At 42.8% G+C, this 14,626-nt stretch overlaps 1 protein-coding gene across 4 annotated transcripts in view; it reads right to left on the bottom strand.

Annotated features, from left to right (window-relative positions):
• LOC148506705 (uncharacterized) overlaps positions 1 to 14,626 on the bottom strand; it is a 383,360-nt gene that overhangs the window by 206,048 nt on the left and 162,686 nt on the right. For all 4 annotated transcript variants that reach the window (XM_088446314.1, XM_088446317.1, XM_088446315.1 and 1 more), the window contains one exon: positions 14,330 to 14,473. In XM_088446314.1, coding sequence (XP_088302440.1) covers positions 14,330 to 14,473 — 144 coding nt within the window. The remainder of the gene's footprint in view (positions 1 to 14,329; positions 14,474 to 14,626) is intronic.

Genomic DNA, 14,626 nt, shown 5'->3' with positions numbered 1-14,626 from the left:
TCTGCAAGACGCCATTTTGCGACCAGCGCCATTTTAAGTTACAACTCACGAGCTAAGTACAGATGGCAATGTTTTTGATAATCTTTTTAGAAGCCATGACAGGCCCATTCTGGGGACAACCTTGCATAGAGAAATACCAAAACAACTAGAAAAACAGCCTCTTGAGAAAAGTAAATAGAATAGACAATACACCAGAATACTGTGAGTGTTTTACATACAAATTGGGAATCCCTGTATATAGACAAGTATAGTTGTGGCAATTGTAATATAACCCAGACATTGATCTACACAATTGAATTTGTCTGAATCCTAAACAGGTTTTAGTCTCACTCTGTTTGAGAAGTGAAACTCACTGCCCATAATACATTTGCATTGCAGTTTGAAACTGTTAGTAAGGAATGAGATATGTGTGTGTATATATAATATATACATATATATATATATATATATATATATATATATAGCTGCATGCCTGCACATCTGCCCCAAATCAGATAAACCTAACTAGTGTCTTTTCCCATATCCCTAATACTTACATAATGCACACTTACACAAAAGGTTCCATAGCTATAAAGTAAAAGATCCAAGTTTTATTCATTTATTACAAATGCTGTGAAATTAAGACTATTTTGGTATCTAAGGTTTAATACGTGATAACTAAGCCGTGTTTGATATTATACTGATCCGCACTTTATCCACAGCTTTCCGGTATCATCGGTGTGAAGATCGGAACATGCGTTCGCAACTTATGGACCGTAAAGACATAAAGAACCAAAATTTACTTTGCAACACCACCAGTCTCCACCTTGTTTGAGAAGTGAAACTCACTGCCCATAACACATTTGCATTGCAGTTTGAAACTGTTAGTAAGGAATGATATATGTGTGTATATATATATATATATATATATATATATATATGTTAAATCCATCATAAATAGAATCTCATGCATAAACACCGCACATTACGCACAGTAGCGAATGCACAATATCCTGCATGCGAATGCTGTTTATTAGCTGCATGCCTGCACATCTGCCCCAAATCAGATAAACCTAACTAGCGTCTTTTCCCATATCCCTAATACTTGCATAATGCACACTTACACAAAAGGTTCCATAGCTATAAAGTAGATCCAAGTTTTATTCATTTATTACAAATGCTGTGAAATAAAAGACTATTTTGGTATCTAAGGTTTAATATGTGATAAGTAAGCCGTGTTTGATATTATACTGATCCGCACTTTGGGCCTGATTCAGACCCGCTCACGAGCGCTGAGCGCTCGCAAGCGGGTCGATGTTAGCCCAGTGTGCATGCGAACGAGAGAGCCAGCTCCGTCGTGTGCATGCGCTACAAAGGGGGCGTGCTGTCGATGGTGAGTGACAGCATGCCCCCTTTGGTGGGCGTGCCGGGGCGTGGCTGCCCAGACGGAGGCGTTCCCATGGGAACGTCTACTGTCTGGAGCTGGCCCCACTGACATCACAAGTGATGTCAGTGGGAGTGCTCTCAGCTCTGATAGAGCCGAAAGCACTCCAGGGCTTGCGGCAACGAGACCCTACCACAAGGGTCTCGTCGCAAGCCCGATGGTCGCGATGGTCTAGCTGTGGGTGGTCAGAACATGTGTGAAGATTGGAACATGTGTTCGCAACTTATGGACCGTAAAGACATAAAGAACCAAAATGTACTTTGTAAAACCAACAGTCTAGATTTGCATGAGGTGGGAAAACGAAGGCAACCAGCTGTTGGAGGCTGGACTGTGGCCATTTGAATCAACCTGTTAAATGCCCTGTAACAAATGCACCAATGGGATCAGCAACAAACTCCTCTATTGTGTTGTCTATTTCTGGGGGGGTATAAATATGTGTGCTCTGACCCTGGGTTTCTAGTCTTCTTGCTGATTGACGGAGGTTTCTTGCTGATGTCGGTATCTGGTCCAGAGCACGTGCGTATGTATGACTGTATCTTGGGTCTGTATAATTCTTTGCGCTAAATTGTACTTAGATCACAGCGTGTAACTGACTGTACTTTACTTCAATAATACTTTGTGCTTTGTTACACATGTTCAAGGTCTAAAGTCTTTATTTTACTGTATGACTGCGTACGCAAATAGCGTCAATTTTAGAGGTTTATAGGCAGGGTTTAGAAGGTATAGGTAGGTGCGTATAGAGGTTGAAATCCAGTATCCTTAGTTGGGGGCTCATAGTGAAGTCACGTACCTAATCACACGATATATACAAGGATATCTATATCTCAGCAAAGGGTGGATAGTGGCCACAAGCAGTCTTACCTGCAACCATTCGATGCTGAGAGATCGCTACCCGTTATCGTGTGACCAAGAGACGCTGACTAGAATCCAGGGACAAGAGAGGAAGAAGTTTGTTTTCCTTTGTTGATAGTATTTTGCATTTAAAAGGGGTGTCGCAGTATTGCGCACGCGGCTAAGTCGCATTTTTGCGCACAATAGGGAGGCACTTTTGCATCCGCAGCTAAGGGTACGTCATACGGTTGTGTGGTACAATATACGCACAATAGCGTATACGCATTTTCCAGTTGTGCTGCCACGTGTTTAAACAAAGCCATTGAGTTTACATTATCAATTGTTGCTAATATCTGGGTTAACGTGTATTTTTCTGCGCAGGAAAAAAGTGTGTATCAGTGAGTATTTGTTTAGGGTGTAACACGGGACCTAAATGTTAAGGGTATCGTAGGACCCTTAAATGCTAGGCGCAGGAGTTGGCCTAGTGACTCGGTAGCAGCTTACTGTTTACTTTACACAAAGCAGGTGTATGGGTTGCTATTTTTGTTAGGGCTCGGCCCCCAGCGTGATTATAGCGTTCAGTAATAAATGTGTGTGATCTGTTAGGCTTATTTGAACACTATAATTGAACCGCATAATTTTGGTTAAATTATGATTGTGAGCTGGTGGGAGGGTGGACGAAATAAACTGGAACACAAAGGGTACTTTGCTGCCCCCTAGCAGTTGAAAGGTAGTCAAAAAGGGATTGCTGAGCGGAAGCGGCCTTTACTTCTGTAGGTGAGTGGAAGCGTCTAGAAGTCCTCCATAGGGTTTGCGGATACACCCTTTTTCAAAGGTGTCCGCAGGTAAGTGAAAGTATCTTAATTGTCTTTCACCAGTTTAAATTTTTATTGAAAAACGTAGGAGTTGTCCCAAGATGGGAGCCACGCAAACAATAGAAATGTTAGACAATGATGTGCTACTAATGGAAGTGCTGCTTGGATCGGCCCGTCGTATTATGCATACTAAGTACGGTACTTATGCAATAAGGTAATGTGACGTATGGTTTAAAATAACGATGAAGTGTGTTAGACCGTTTCCCAGGATTGGTAGTTTTGATAAAGATGTATTGGATAATGTCCGGGATCACATCACTCTGATGCGTTCTCGAGATAAAAAAGTAAATTATTATGAATGTTTAAAATTGTGGCAGCATGAAGGGGATGTGTGGCTTAAAAATGTACAAGCGACACAAACTAGCATTGCGAGCGCATTGCAGGCAAATACACCCCGCGGCGCTGGATTGCAATGCTTGCGAGCCGCAAAATGGTGCGCATGTGCGGCACGGTAGCGTTGCGGAAGGTATTGCCTGTAGTTCACGCGCACCACCGCCACCTTATGTGGATGGAGGTGCAGATAAAGTCATGAAAAAAACTCATAAAAATGTAACAAGCAACCTGTACCCTCACTTCAGTAACCATAACCGACAAGCTCAAGTGGTGCCACCATCTCCATCTATAACAGCACAGGAAGTGTTAAACTCCTCTGCGCCCATGGAGAAAGTTGTTAATACTATATGTTGCAGCAACAGACTAAACCCCCAGCCAGGTAATAAGGTCAAAGGTAGCACTGCGGCCGGTCTGCATACCATTCGGACAATCACTGTTCCAAATGGGAATGCGGACGCGAACGGAGTTGTACCTACAAGGGATGTGGTAATGCATTGTCCTTGGACAAGAGCAGAGCTAAATTCCATCATTAATGATTTCCCCGATCCCAAAAAGGAATTAGCCAAATGTCAAAGATTTTTGAGAAATTTGGGTAGTTCTCATGAGCCCACCAATAAAGATTGGCGGGTGGTGTTAAGGGCCTGTCTATCACGCAATATGGACGTGACAAAATTTATCACGGATTGTGTATTGGATGGTGACGTTCCCTTAACAGACCAAGTAAACCAAGGTAACATTACCCATATTATAACTCAATTGGGTGTATATTTTCCAGTAGTAGTTAACTGGAACAAAATTTTCACCATAAAGCAAAAGGAGAGTGAATCTGCAGAAGATTATTGCGACCGGGCTCTGCAGGCTATCACCCAGTACACTGGGTTAGAGGATATTAAAGATAGCATTCACCACAGGGGAATGATTGTCACCATACTCATGGATGGCCTTAAAGAGAACCTAAAAACCCGGGTTCAGACCTCACAGCCTGGCTGGAGGGGAGTCACAATAGATACCCTCATAGAATCCGCCATGATAAAAACATCTCAAAGAAGAGAGAGACAGAGCGAGAAACTAATGGCTGTCAGTATTCAAGCTCTGGAAGGAATGAACGTAACATCACAGCCAGCAGACACACCTGCACCCACACCTGCACCTGAACAGTTATACGCCCTCACTAATCCTACACAACAGCAAACACAGCCTTATCCCACTTATCCTACACAACCACAAGTCCCATACTACCCACAAGCTCCATACCTCCCACAAAATCCTCTTCCTCAATATCCTTACCCATACCCACCACCTTTCTCTCCTGTTCAACCCACACAACAATCCTTCCCACGGAAGTGTTTTAATTGCAACCAGCCAGGACACATAAGAGCTGCACGGCAAAGAGGGTAGGTCCCCCAAACCAGGGAGTACCTGGATATCCCCATAAGGGATATGCACAGAGACCAGCAAATGTCCAACAGGCACCAGCTCCAATTGTGGCTGTTAATGCTTTATTGGAGAGTGGGAGCCAATGCTAGGAGTCGGGTCATACTTGTGGTCTGCAGATAGACAGGTTGACGGGAAGTACTAGGGAAAAACTGGTAATGGTAATTGATGTAACTGATACCCAATCTCTGTTTTGCTTTCTTCCCTGTGCCCTAACACCTTGACTGTCAGTATTTTTCTTTTCCCACCTAGGGGAAGGTGTACACTACACATGGACACGAGTGTCCCATGGGTTCATAGACAACCCCAGTATCTTCTCCCAGGCCTTATATGACTGTTTACAATCTTTTCAACCTGCCAATGGATCTGTTCTAATGTAAAATGTGGACGATTTATTGTTTTTATTTAGGTCATGTTTAAATGATATTAAACTGTTGTGCTTTATCTCTCACACACAGGACACAAGGTCGCTAAGGACAAACGGCAGCCATGCCAGGCTAAGGTCAAATACTCGGAATACTGTCCAACCCAGGGGCCCAGGCAATATTTAGAGCAGTAGATATTGATAACAGAATTTAAATTGCAGGAATTTGTGTACAAATACAGTATCCATAGAATAATTGAATATAGGAGGGATACTCATTTCACAAGTAATGTCTTTTATAACCTGTGTAAGGTGATGGGTATTAATATCAAGATCATCCCAGACCATCTGTCTACCTGTCCCCCTTTGAGATACTGTTTAACAGGCAGCCTCATGTGAAAATATGATAATGAGGTTACTGTGCAGTGTCTCACGAAGATGAGTAAGAACAACTGAAATTGAAAATGTTATTTTCCAACATGTCTGATGCAAACTGTCATGATGTCAAACCTGGGGAATTTGTTATGATCCGAATTTTTTTTCGCTCAGGTTGTTTGACTGATCGTTGGGAAGGTCCGAATCCAGTGTTGCTGAAGGTGGCCGAGAGAGATACCTGGGTCCATTCCACTCACTGTAGAAAGGTCAACCAACCGGTGGAGATATGGGGCGGAGTCGAGGCAGATAACGTGAACCTGTCGATTGCGAGCCTGTTCCGGGAGGGTTAAAAGGTGCAGTGAGATACCTGAGCTAAAGAAATGTGTAGATCAGTGCTTCCAGCAATGGAGTGGTCTGCTGTGGTCATCCTAGTTCTTTCTTCCAGAGTTTCTGTCGTGATGATCTGTTTGGGGATACCCAGTTTCTGTGATGGAGGACCGATAGAGAAGATGGGAGCTGATGGCAGTGCTGATGGAGTGGAGTCAGGAGGAGGAGTGCTATGCCAAATCAGGGGAGTGTCTGACCAATCTTAGTACCGTAATTGCTATGTTATTTGGGAAGACTGCTTCCAGAAATTATGACCCTTACACATGGTGAAATGCTTGGTATTCATAAAAACACACCATCACCATATCTTCACACACAGTATGAACACAGAGACCAAAGAAATATGATACCTGGTGACATGCATAAAGCCACTTAGTTAATTAGTGAGACAACTGGCTTTCAAGTTTTAGTCGCATTGGATCCCACCAGGATCACTCGGGGTACGCTAAATTTTAGATATATCCAAGATCTTGCTAAATTGATAGATAATATCACCGAGTTGTATGGTGACACCTTCAGGTATACAGGTAGGGAATTGCAAGCATACAAGAAAGAACTGGTGCAACACAGACTAGTGCTAAATTATTTAACAGCTGTCACTGGAGGGTATTGCGTAACTTTGGCCACCCAGTTTGGAGTAAAGTGCGGCACATATATTACTAATAACACCAGTGACCCCAAGGAGGTGATAGACCGGAAGATGGATGAAATTCTGCAGCTAAAATGGGAATTTCGGAAGAACCATAATGCTTCAGTGGCTGAAGTAGAGGAAAAGGTAGAGGAATGGGTGTCATGGTTGAACCCCGTGAAGTGGTTCTCAGGTCTAGGGGAGTGGGTCCAGGAAATGATAGCAAGCATAGGTAAACTCCTGATCCTTATATTGGTTGTCATCATAGTAATTGGCATATGTGTCAAGTGTGTTCCTAATGTGTTGAAGTGTGGAAAATTTTAAAATAAGGTAAATCGGAAGAGCGAAATTATGATGGTGGTTAGTAGTACCCATATGAATACTGAGGTAAATGTAGAACTGCATTACAACCCTGAACTAGAAATACCATCATACAATGTATTATATTTAGATGTGCATAAAAAGTATTATCAAAATGTTATTTTAAAAACACCTCAAATAATGTAAGTCCCTAATTCCCCATCAAAACTTCCTTTATAGGACTGGTGCATCCCCACATCTTTCACATGATCTCCCAAGGTCTGTGGTGTGCGTATAATGGTAGTTTTATGTCCCCTCCTAGAGACACATTATTGATGGATTAAGAACCACCTTGTGCCATCCCCTAATAACATTAAGTAATATATAAATGTATGCCTAAATTTATTTTAAATCAGAGTGTGATAGCATGTTGTTCGCTATCAAAGAGTGGACTGCCGAAGCTGGATTAGTGGCTGAGACGAAATCAGCGTAAAAATTAGCGTGCGCGATGCCATCTTGCGAATGGCAGCTAGACTCCATCTTAAAAATAAGAATCTGCAAGACGCCATTTTGCGACCAGCGCCATTTTAAGTTACAACTCACGAGCTAAGTACAGATGGCAATGTTTTTGATAATCTTTTTAGAAGCCATGACAGGCCCATTCTGGGGACAACCTTGCATAGAGAAATACCAAAACAACTAGAAAAACAGCCTCCTGAGAAAAGTAAATAGAATAGACAATACACCAGAATACTGTGAGTGTTTTACATACAAATTGGGAATCCCTGTATATAGACAAGTATAGTTGTGGCAATTGTAATATAACCCAGACATTGATCTACACAATTGAATTTGTCTGAATCCTAAACAGGTTTTAGTCTCACTCCCAGACAGAATGACCCCAGCTTCACAGCTGGGGGTCTCCACCTTGTTTGAGAAGTGAAACTCACTGCCCATAACACATTTGCATTGCAGTTTGAAACTGTTAGTAAGGAATGAGATATGTGTGTGTATATATAATTATATATATATATATATATATATATATATTTGTATATATATATATATATATATATATATATATATATATATATAGCTGCATGTGTGCACATCTGCCCCAAATCAGATAAACCTAACTAGTGTCTTTTCCCATATCCCTAATACTTACATAATGCACGCTTACACAAAAGGTTCCATAGCTATAAAGTAAAAGATCCAAGTTTTATTCATTTATTACAAATGCTGTGAAATGAAGACTATTTTGGTATCTAAGGTTTAATACGTGATAACTAAGCCGTGTTTGATATTATACTGATCCGCACTTTATCCACAGCTTTCCGGTATCATCGGTGTGAAGATCGGAACATGCGTTCGCAACTTATGGACCGTAAAGACATAAAGAACCAAAATGTACTTTGTAACACCACCAGTCTAGATTTGCATGAGGTGGGAAAACAAAGGCAACCAGCTGTTGGAGGCTGGACTGTGGCCATTTGAATCAACCTGTTAAATGCCCTGTAACAAATGCACCCGCACTGGGAACCAATGGGATCAGCAACAAACTCCTCTATTGTGTTGTCTATTTCTGGGGGGTATAAATATGTGTGCTTTGACCCTGGGTTTCTAGTCTTCTTGCTGATTGCTGAATGACGGAGGTTTCTTGCTGATGCCGGTATCTGGTCCAGAGCGCGTCCTGTATGTATGACTGTATCTTAGGTCTATATAATTTTTTGCGCTAAATTGTACTTAGATCACAGCTAAAGTCTTTATTTTACTGTATGACTGCGTATGCAAATAGCGTCAGTTTTAGAGGTTTATAGGCAGGGTTTAGAAGGTATAGGTAGGTGCATATAGAGGTTGAAATCCAGTATCCTTAGAACACTCACCTTCCAGCCGGGTCCCGGTGCCTGCGCAATGAATCTGACAGGTGCAGTGCATACGCATATCAACCGGTCTCCAAAGGGCTGCATTGGCTGCAGCCCCTAGAATTTGGGTAGGGGTGCCTGAAAACCCTACCCTACTACTAAAAGCACGCTGTCTGCTAATTGCAGCCTGAACTGGCAGTGACAGGGGGAGGAGACTGGCGCATGGGAAGCCGCTCTCAGGGGGAGGAGACTGGCGCATGGGAAGCCACTGCCAGTCACAGTATAGCCAGTGCAGGCACAGAATGCGACTGGCTCACTGAGGTGGCGGATTTTACTGGGTGGGGGGGGGCTGCAGTACTGCAGCCCCTAGGTAAAATCCACCACTGACTGCCATGGTGAAGCACATGGACATGGCTAGCCAGTGGAGTGCTTCTGTGATTCAAACCATCTCCCACTTGTTCTAAAGTAAGACACCAAAGTTTGGCCTTCGTTTTACCCATGAATTACTTACCACAGTCACATGACATTAGATAGATCAAACAAATTAATGTAATCTTTAATGGTGTAAATATTGTAATGATGTTTTAATTATTTTCTCAATACTCACTCACAATTTTGCCTAAGAACACAGCCATGAATAAAGAATGATACCAAAACATCCTCCAAGAGCAACTTCTCCCAACCATCCAAGAACAGTTTGGTGATGATCAATGCCTTTTCCTGCATGATGGAGCACTTTGCCATAAGGCAAAAGTGATAACTAAGTGGCTCGGGAAACATAACATTGAAATTGTTTCCATGGCCATGAAACTCCCCAGACCTTAATCCCATTGAGAACTTGGTCAATCCTCAAATGGTGGTTGGACAAACAAAAACCCACAAATTCTGACAAACTCCAAGCATTGATTAGGCAAGAATGGGCAGCCATCAGTCAGTATGTGGCCCAGACGTTGAATGACAGCATGCCAGGACGAATTGCAGAGGTTTTGAAAAAGAAGGGTCAGCACTGCAAATATTGACTCTTTGCATAAACTTAATGTAATGTAAGACCAGAAGGTCTTCGATGAGCCTTGGCGAGTATCCTCCGTGGGGTCAGCTATTCTGTACTTGAAACAAGGCAACCACTTTGCAGGACAAAATGCTGTGCAATTCTGAACCCTTGCCTCTAAGTTAGGGTGGAACAACGATGCCTTGGTAGCTGCATTCATGCAAGGGTTGTCAAAGCAAATTAAAGATGTAATGGCATCCATGGAATTGCCAACTTCTCTGGATGACCTGATTTCCTAGTGTATCTGGGTAGATCTTCACCACAGAGAGAGAACATGAGAGAGAGAACAGTCTCGTTGCTTCAGCTTCAAGCTCGCCCCATATTTCACAGCACCAGTTGAGCCTCCAGAAGAGCCAATGCAGATCGGGAAGTCACACCTTCCTGTCACAGAGAGGGAAAGGAGGTTCAAGAATAAGCTGTGTCTGTACTGTGGTGAACCAGGTCATCTTCTCTCTGGCTGCTCAAAGCATCAGGGAAACAAGAAAGCCTAACTGATCAAGGCGTGGTCAGATTAGGTGCATTTCAACAGACTCTAAAAGAAAATGCTTCCTCTCATTTTTCCATCGATGTGACTCTGGTCCTAGGAAAATCCTCTGAAATTATTTTTTAGACTCGGGTGCCAATGACAACTTCATTACTGCAAAGAAGGTTCAGGAGCTAGGAATTCCTAGTGTGCCACTACAAACACCATTCTGAAACATTGGAGTGGATGAGAATAAACGTCCTATAGCTACCATCCACTCCCGAATGACAGAAGTTACCATGCAAGAGGGCATTCTCCATCAGGAGTTGATAACGTTCTATATACTCCCATCAGACGAGAGTCCAATTGTCCTAGGTCTTCCATGGCTTTGTAAGCACACTCCCATTTTAGATTGGAGTGAACCTCAAATCCTGTCATGGGGTACTCAATGCCATAGGTCATGTTTGTCATCTGTCAAACATCCACATCTTGCCATTCAGAGTTCAGTCATCTCTCCAGAGGATCTACTTCTAGCTCTTTACCGGTCCTTCTGGGATGCTTCCAGTAAAAAGGCGGCTGAGACGCATCCCGCTCATCTGGAGTGAGACTGCGCTGTAGACTTGTTACCTGGGAAAATGCCTCCTCGTGGAAGAGTCTTTCTGAGTACCAGGCAGTGTCAGAATACATTAAAGAAAATCTGGAGTTTGGGTTCATCAGGGAGTCCAAATCACCCACTGGATCTGGCCTATTCTTTGTTAAAAAGAAATATAAAGGTTTGAGACCACGCATTGATTAATGGGGCCTTTACACCATTCCCATCAAGGACCAGTTTCCCTTACCTCTGATCTCAGAGCCCTGATTGGATAAATGTGGCAAAAATCTTCAATAAGCTAGATCTTCGCGGGGCCTACAATATAATCAAAATTTGATCTGGGGGTGAGTAGAAGACGGCCTTCAATATTCGTGATGGTCATTACGAGTATTTAGTCATGCCTTTTGGATTAAGCAATGCCCCAGCTGTTTTCCAAAAATACATGAATCATATCTTCTGGGACCTGTTATATAAGTTTCTCGTGGTATATCTGGACGACTTATTGATATTCTCTGAAGATACAGTGAGCCATCACCAACACTTATGTGAAGAGCTGCCACGCCCCCGGGCCAATCAGCTTTTCTGCAAGCTAGAAAAATGCTCCTTTTTGCAAAAGGAACTGACATTTTTGGGATACATCATTTCAGGTCTTGCCTTCGGATGGATCCAGAGAAACTTACCGCCATTGCCAACTGGCCCCGTCCAATTGGGTTGAAAGTGATACAACGCTTCCTGGGTTTTTGTAACTTCTATCACCAGTTCATCAGGAACTACTCATCCATTACATTGCTCTTACCAAGAGGGGTCAAGACACTTGAGTGTGGCCTCCTGAGGCAGACAAAGCTTTTGTCCTTCTAAAGCAGTGTTTCCTTTCAGCACCCATTCTGAGACAACCAAATTGTGACCAACCTTTTTTCTTGGAAGTGGACACTTCCATAGTTGGAGTTGGGACAGTGCTGTCGCAGTAGGAAAAAAATGGTAAGTGGTATTCCTGTGAATTCTCTGCTCCAGAGAAGAATTATGTTGCCGGGGATAAAGAACTACTAGCCATCAAGTTGATCCTTCAGGAATAGCGATACTTGTTGGAGGGAGCTAAATTTCCGGTGACAGTCTATACCGATCATAAGAACTTGATGTACCTTAAAACAGCCCACTGCTTTACCGTCAATCAAGATGATCATTATTTTTCGATTAGTTCAATCTGGTGATTACCTACTGGCTGGGTAATAAAAACATCAAGGCAGATGCCCTGTTCCAAGCATTCAATTCTGCTGAAGTGGAGGAAGTAAGAGAAGACAAACCCTGCTTGCTTTGTGGCTGTCACCAACAAGGTCAAGATTCCGGGCTCAGTTACTTCAGTGGGCACATTAATCACATTTCAGTGGGTATGCAGGAGTTAAAATAACCTTGGAGCTACTCAGGATGTACTGGTGGCCGATGGTCTTTCAAGATGATAAGGAGTTTGTGGCAGCTTGTCATAGCTGTGAGTTCCGCCGTACTCTCTATCAGGTCCCATGCTGCCACTACCAGTGCCTGATCTCCATGGACTTTGTGATGGATCTACCCTCCTGCCAAGGGTTCAACACTATCTTGGTGGTGGTGGACAGATTCTCCAAGGCCGCTTACTTTGTTCCATTAAAGGGTCTACCTTCAGCACCAAAACTGGTAGAAGTATTCATAAGAGAAATCTTTAGGTTGCACAGTTTTCCCAAGGACATTGTTTCTGACCGAGGGGTGCAGTTTACCTCTAGATTCCGGAGAACATTATGCAAGTGTTTTGGCATTAACTTGAGCTTCTCTTCAGCCTACCATCCCCAGAGTAATGGCCAGATAGCGCTAGTAAACCAAGATTTGGAGAAGTACATTCGGATGTATGTTTAAGCCAATCAAGATGTTTGAGTCTTCCTGTTGCATGAGCTGAATTTGCCCACAATAATCTGTTTCATGAGACATCAGGACACTCCATTTTTCACTACAGTCTGAATCCAGGGTTACCTGAGTTACCAGGTCTTAGGTCAGTGTCACTTCCAGGCGGAGGCAGTGAGTAGGCGGCAGAGGAATCCATTCGAATCTCTCTTCGAAACCCCAGAACTTCTTCCCATAGGAAGGAACAAGGCTACGAGAACTAGCGCCATCTGAAGATGGTGCTTGTTCATGCAGGCAAGCTCCGAACACTTAAAGTTTTCGGAGTTTGCTGAATATCAGCTGGTCCTATTGAACTCCTGATGATGAATGGCTCATTAACTTAACTATGCGAAATCTAGCATTTCTGCAGGGTTAACAGGACATTTTAGTTATGATCAATAGCCTTCTAATTATCCAATCAATGTAGTGGCCACAAATGTGTTACTGTGATCATGGGCCGTTCTTCTCATAAGGTGAGAGCTTTCAAATGGCATCTTATGGGTTATTATTCTTGGGCTTGATTCAGAGATGGACGCAGCTGCTGTGTGTGTAAATATGCTAATGCTGCAGGAGGCAGCTTGTGTTAATAGATGCCTCCTGCATGCTTGTGTAATCCGCTGTGAGGACGCAGCATCAGGTCACTTGCGAGAACATCAGTCATCTAAGTAACCCTCAGGTTTCTCAGTATGGCTGTCTTACATCCATAGCCAAGGCCAGTAAATCTGCGTTGGAAGACAAAGACACTGGCCGTGCCACTCCATCCCCGCCCCCAACTGGACACTGCCTGGTAATTAGGCTGTGGCCTTAGGGGCACTGCATGCAGTCCCCTCTTCACTGGAGTTATACGCAAACCATTGGATTTGTGTACAAAACTTAAACAGGCCCCTGGCCTTTAATGTTGTATTTGGCATTATATTATCAGTAAAAAAAAGTGTTTCTAGAATAAATGTCCAAGTGGCCATAATTATAATACTGTGATCATGGGCCGTTCTTTCTCATGATACAGTGTGAGGTTCTCACCTCACCTCCTAGCCTCCTTATGTGCCTCTGCTCACCTATTCTGGGGGTATAAAACAATTTTAATCTGTTTCAGCAGAAAGAAAATTTATTTTTCTTAATTGAAATACTTCAATAAATAAACTAGGTCGCATGGCATTCAGGGGCTGTGATATAGCTAAGTGTGTGGTGCATGAGTGGCTGATGACATCTGATCAGGCAAAGCAATGTATACTCAGACCCCCCATTCCATTAGGTACAAAATGCTCTGCTCCTGGACTTCCCTCTTAATTTATGATTGCAGCCACCTGTGCTGAAACACCTGTCTCATCAATTACCTAGTTCAACACAGGTGGCTGCAATCATACATTAGGTGGGAAGTCCAGAAGAAGAGTGTTTTGTTTCCTAATGGAACAGGTCATGTTGGAGGGTAGGTATACTTGGTAGAATCAAAAGTTGGATAAACAAAACGTGCAAAAAGCAGCTTATCTTTATAAACACTGTGCTTACCTCACCCATCCATTTTCTGAGGAAGATGACTGGACTTGCCAAGGGTTCCTCATGGTAGTTAGAAATGCTTTCCTGCTCACTGCTACTTGCATAAAGTTTCAGAGCTTCATTCCTCTCTCTAGCAATCAATTCTATTAAAAACTCCTGTAGAAAGAAGTAAAACAGTATGCCAATTGTTCTTAAAAAGAAAAAAAAAGTTTAAACAATCCATGCAATTAGTAGAGATTCGAACAATATTTAGCATCAAAATGAAATCCCAATTAACAAATGTAACTGTTATTATCATAAAAACATGTT

This window comes from Taudactylus pleione, unplaced genomic scaffold (assembly GCF_031769625.1).
Source record: "Taudactylus pleione unplaced genomic scaffold, aTauple2 ptg000397bl, whole genome shotgun sequence".
Lineage (NCBI taxonomy): Eukaryota > Metazoa > Chordata > Amphibia > Anura > Myobatrachidae > Taudactylus > Taudactylus pleione.
The sequence above is the reverse complement of the archived record's forward strand: the minus strand, read 5'-3'. Positions and strand labels throughout refer to the sequence as shown.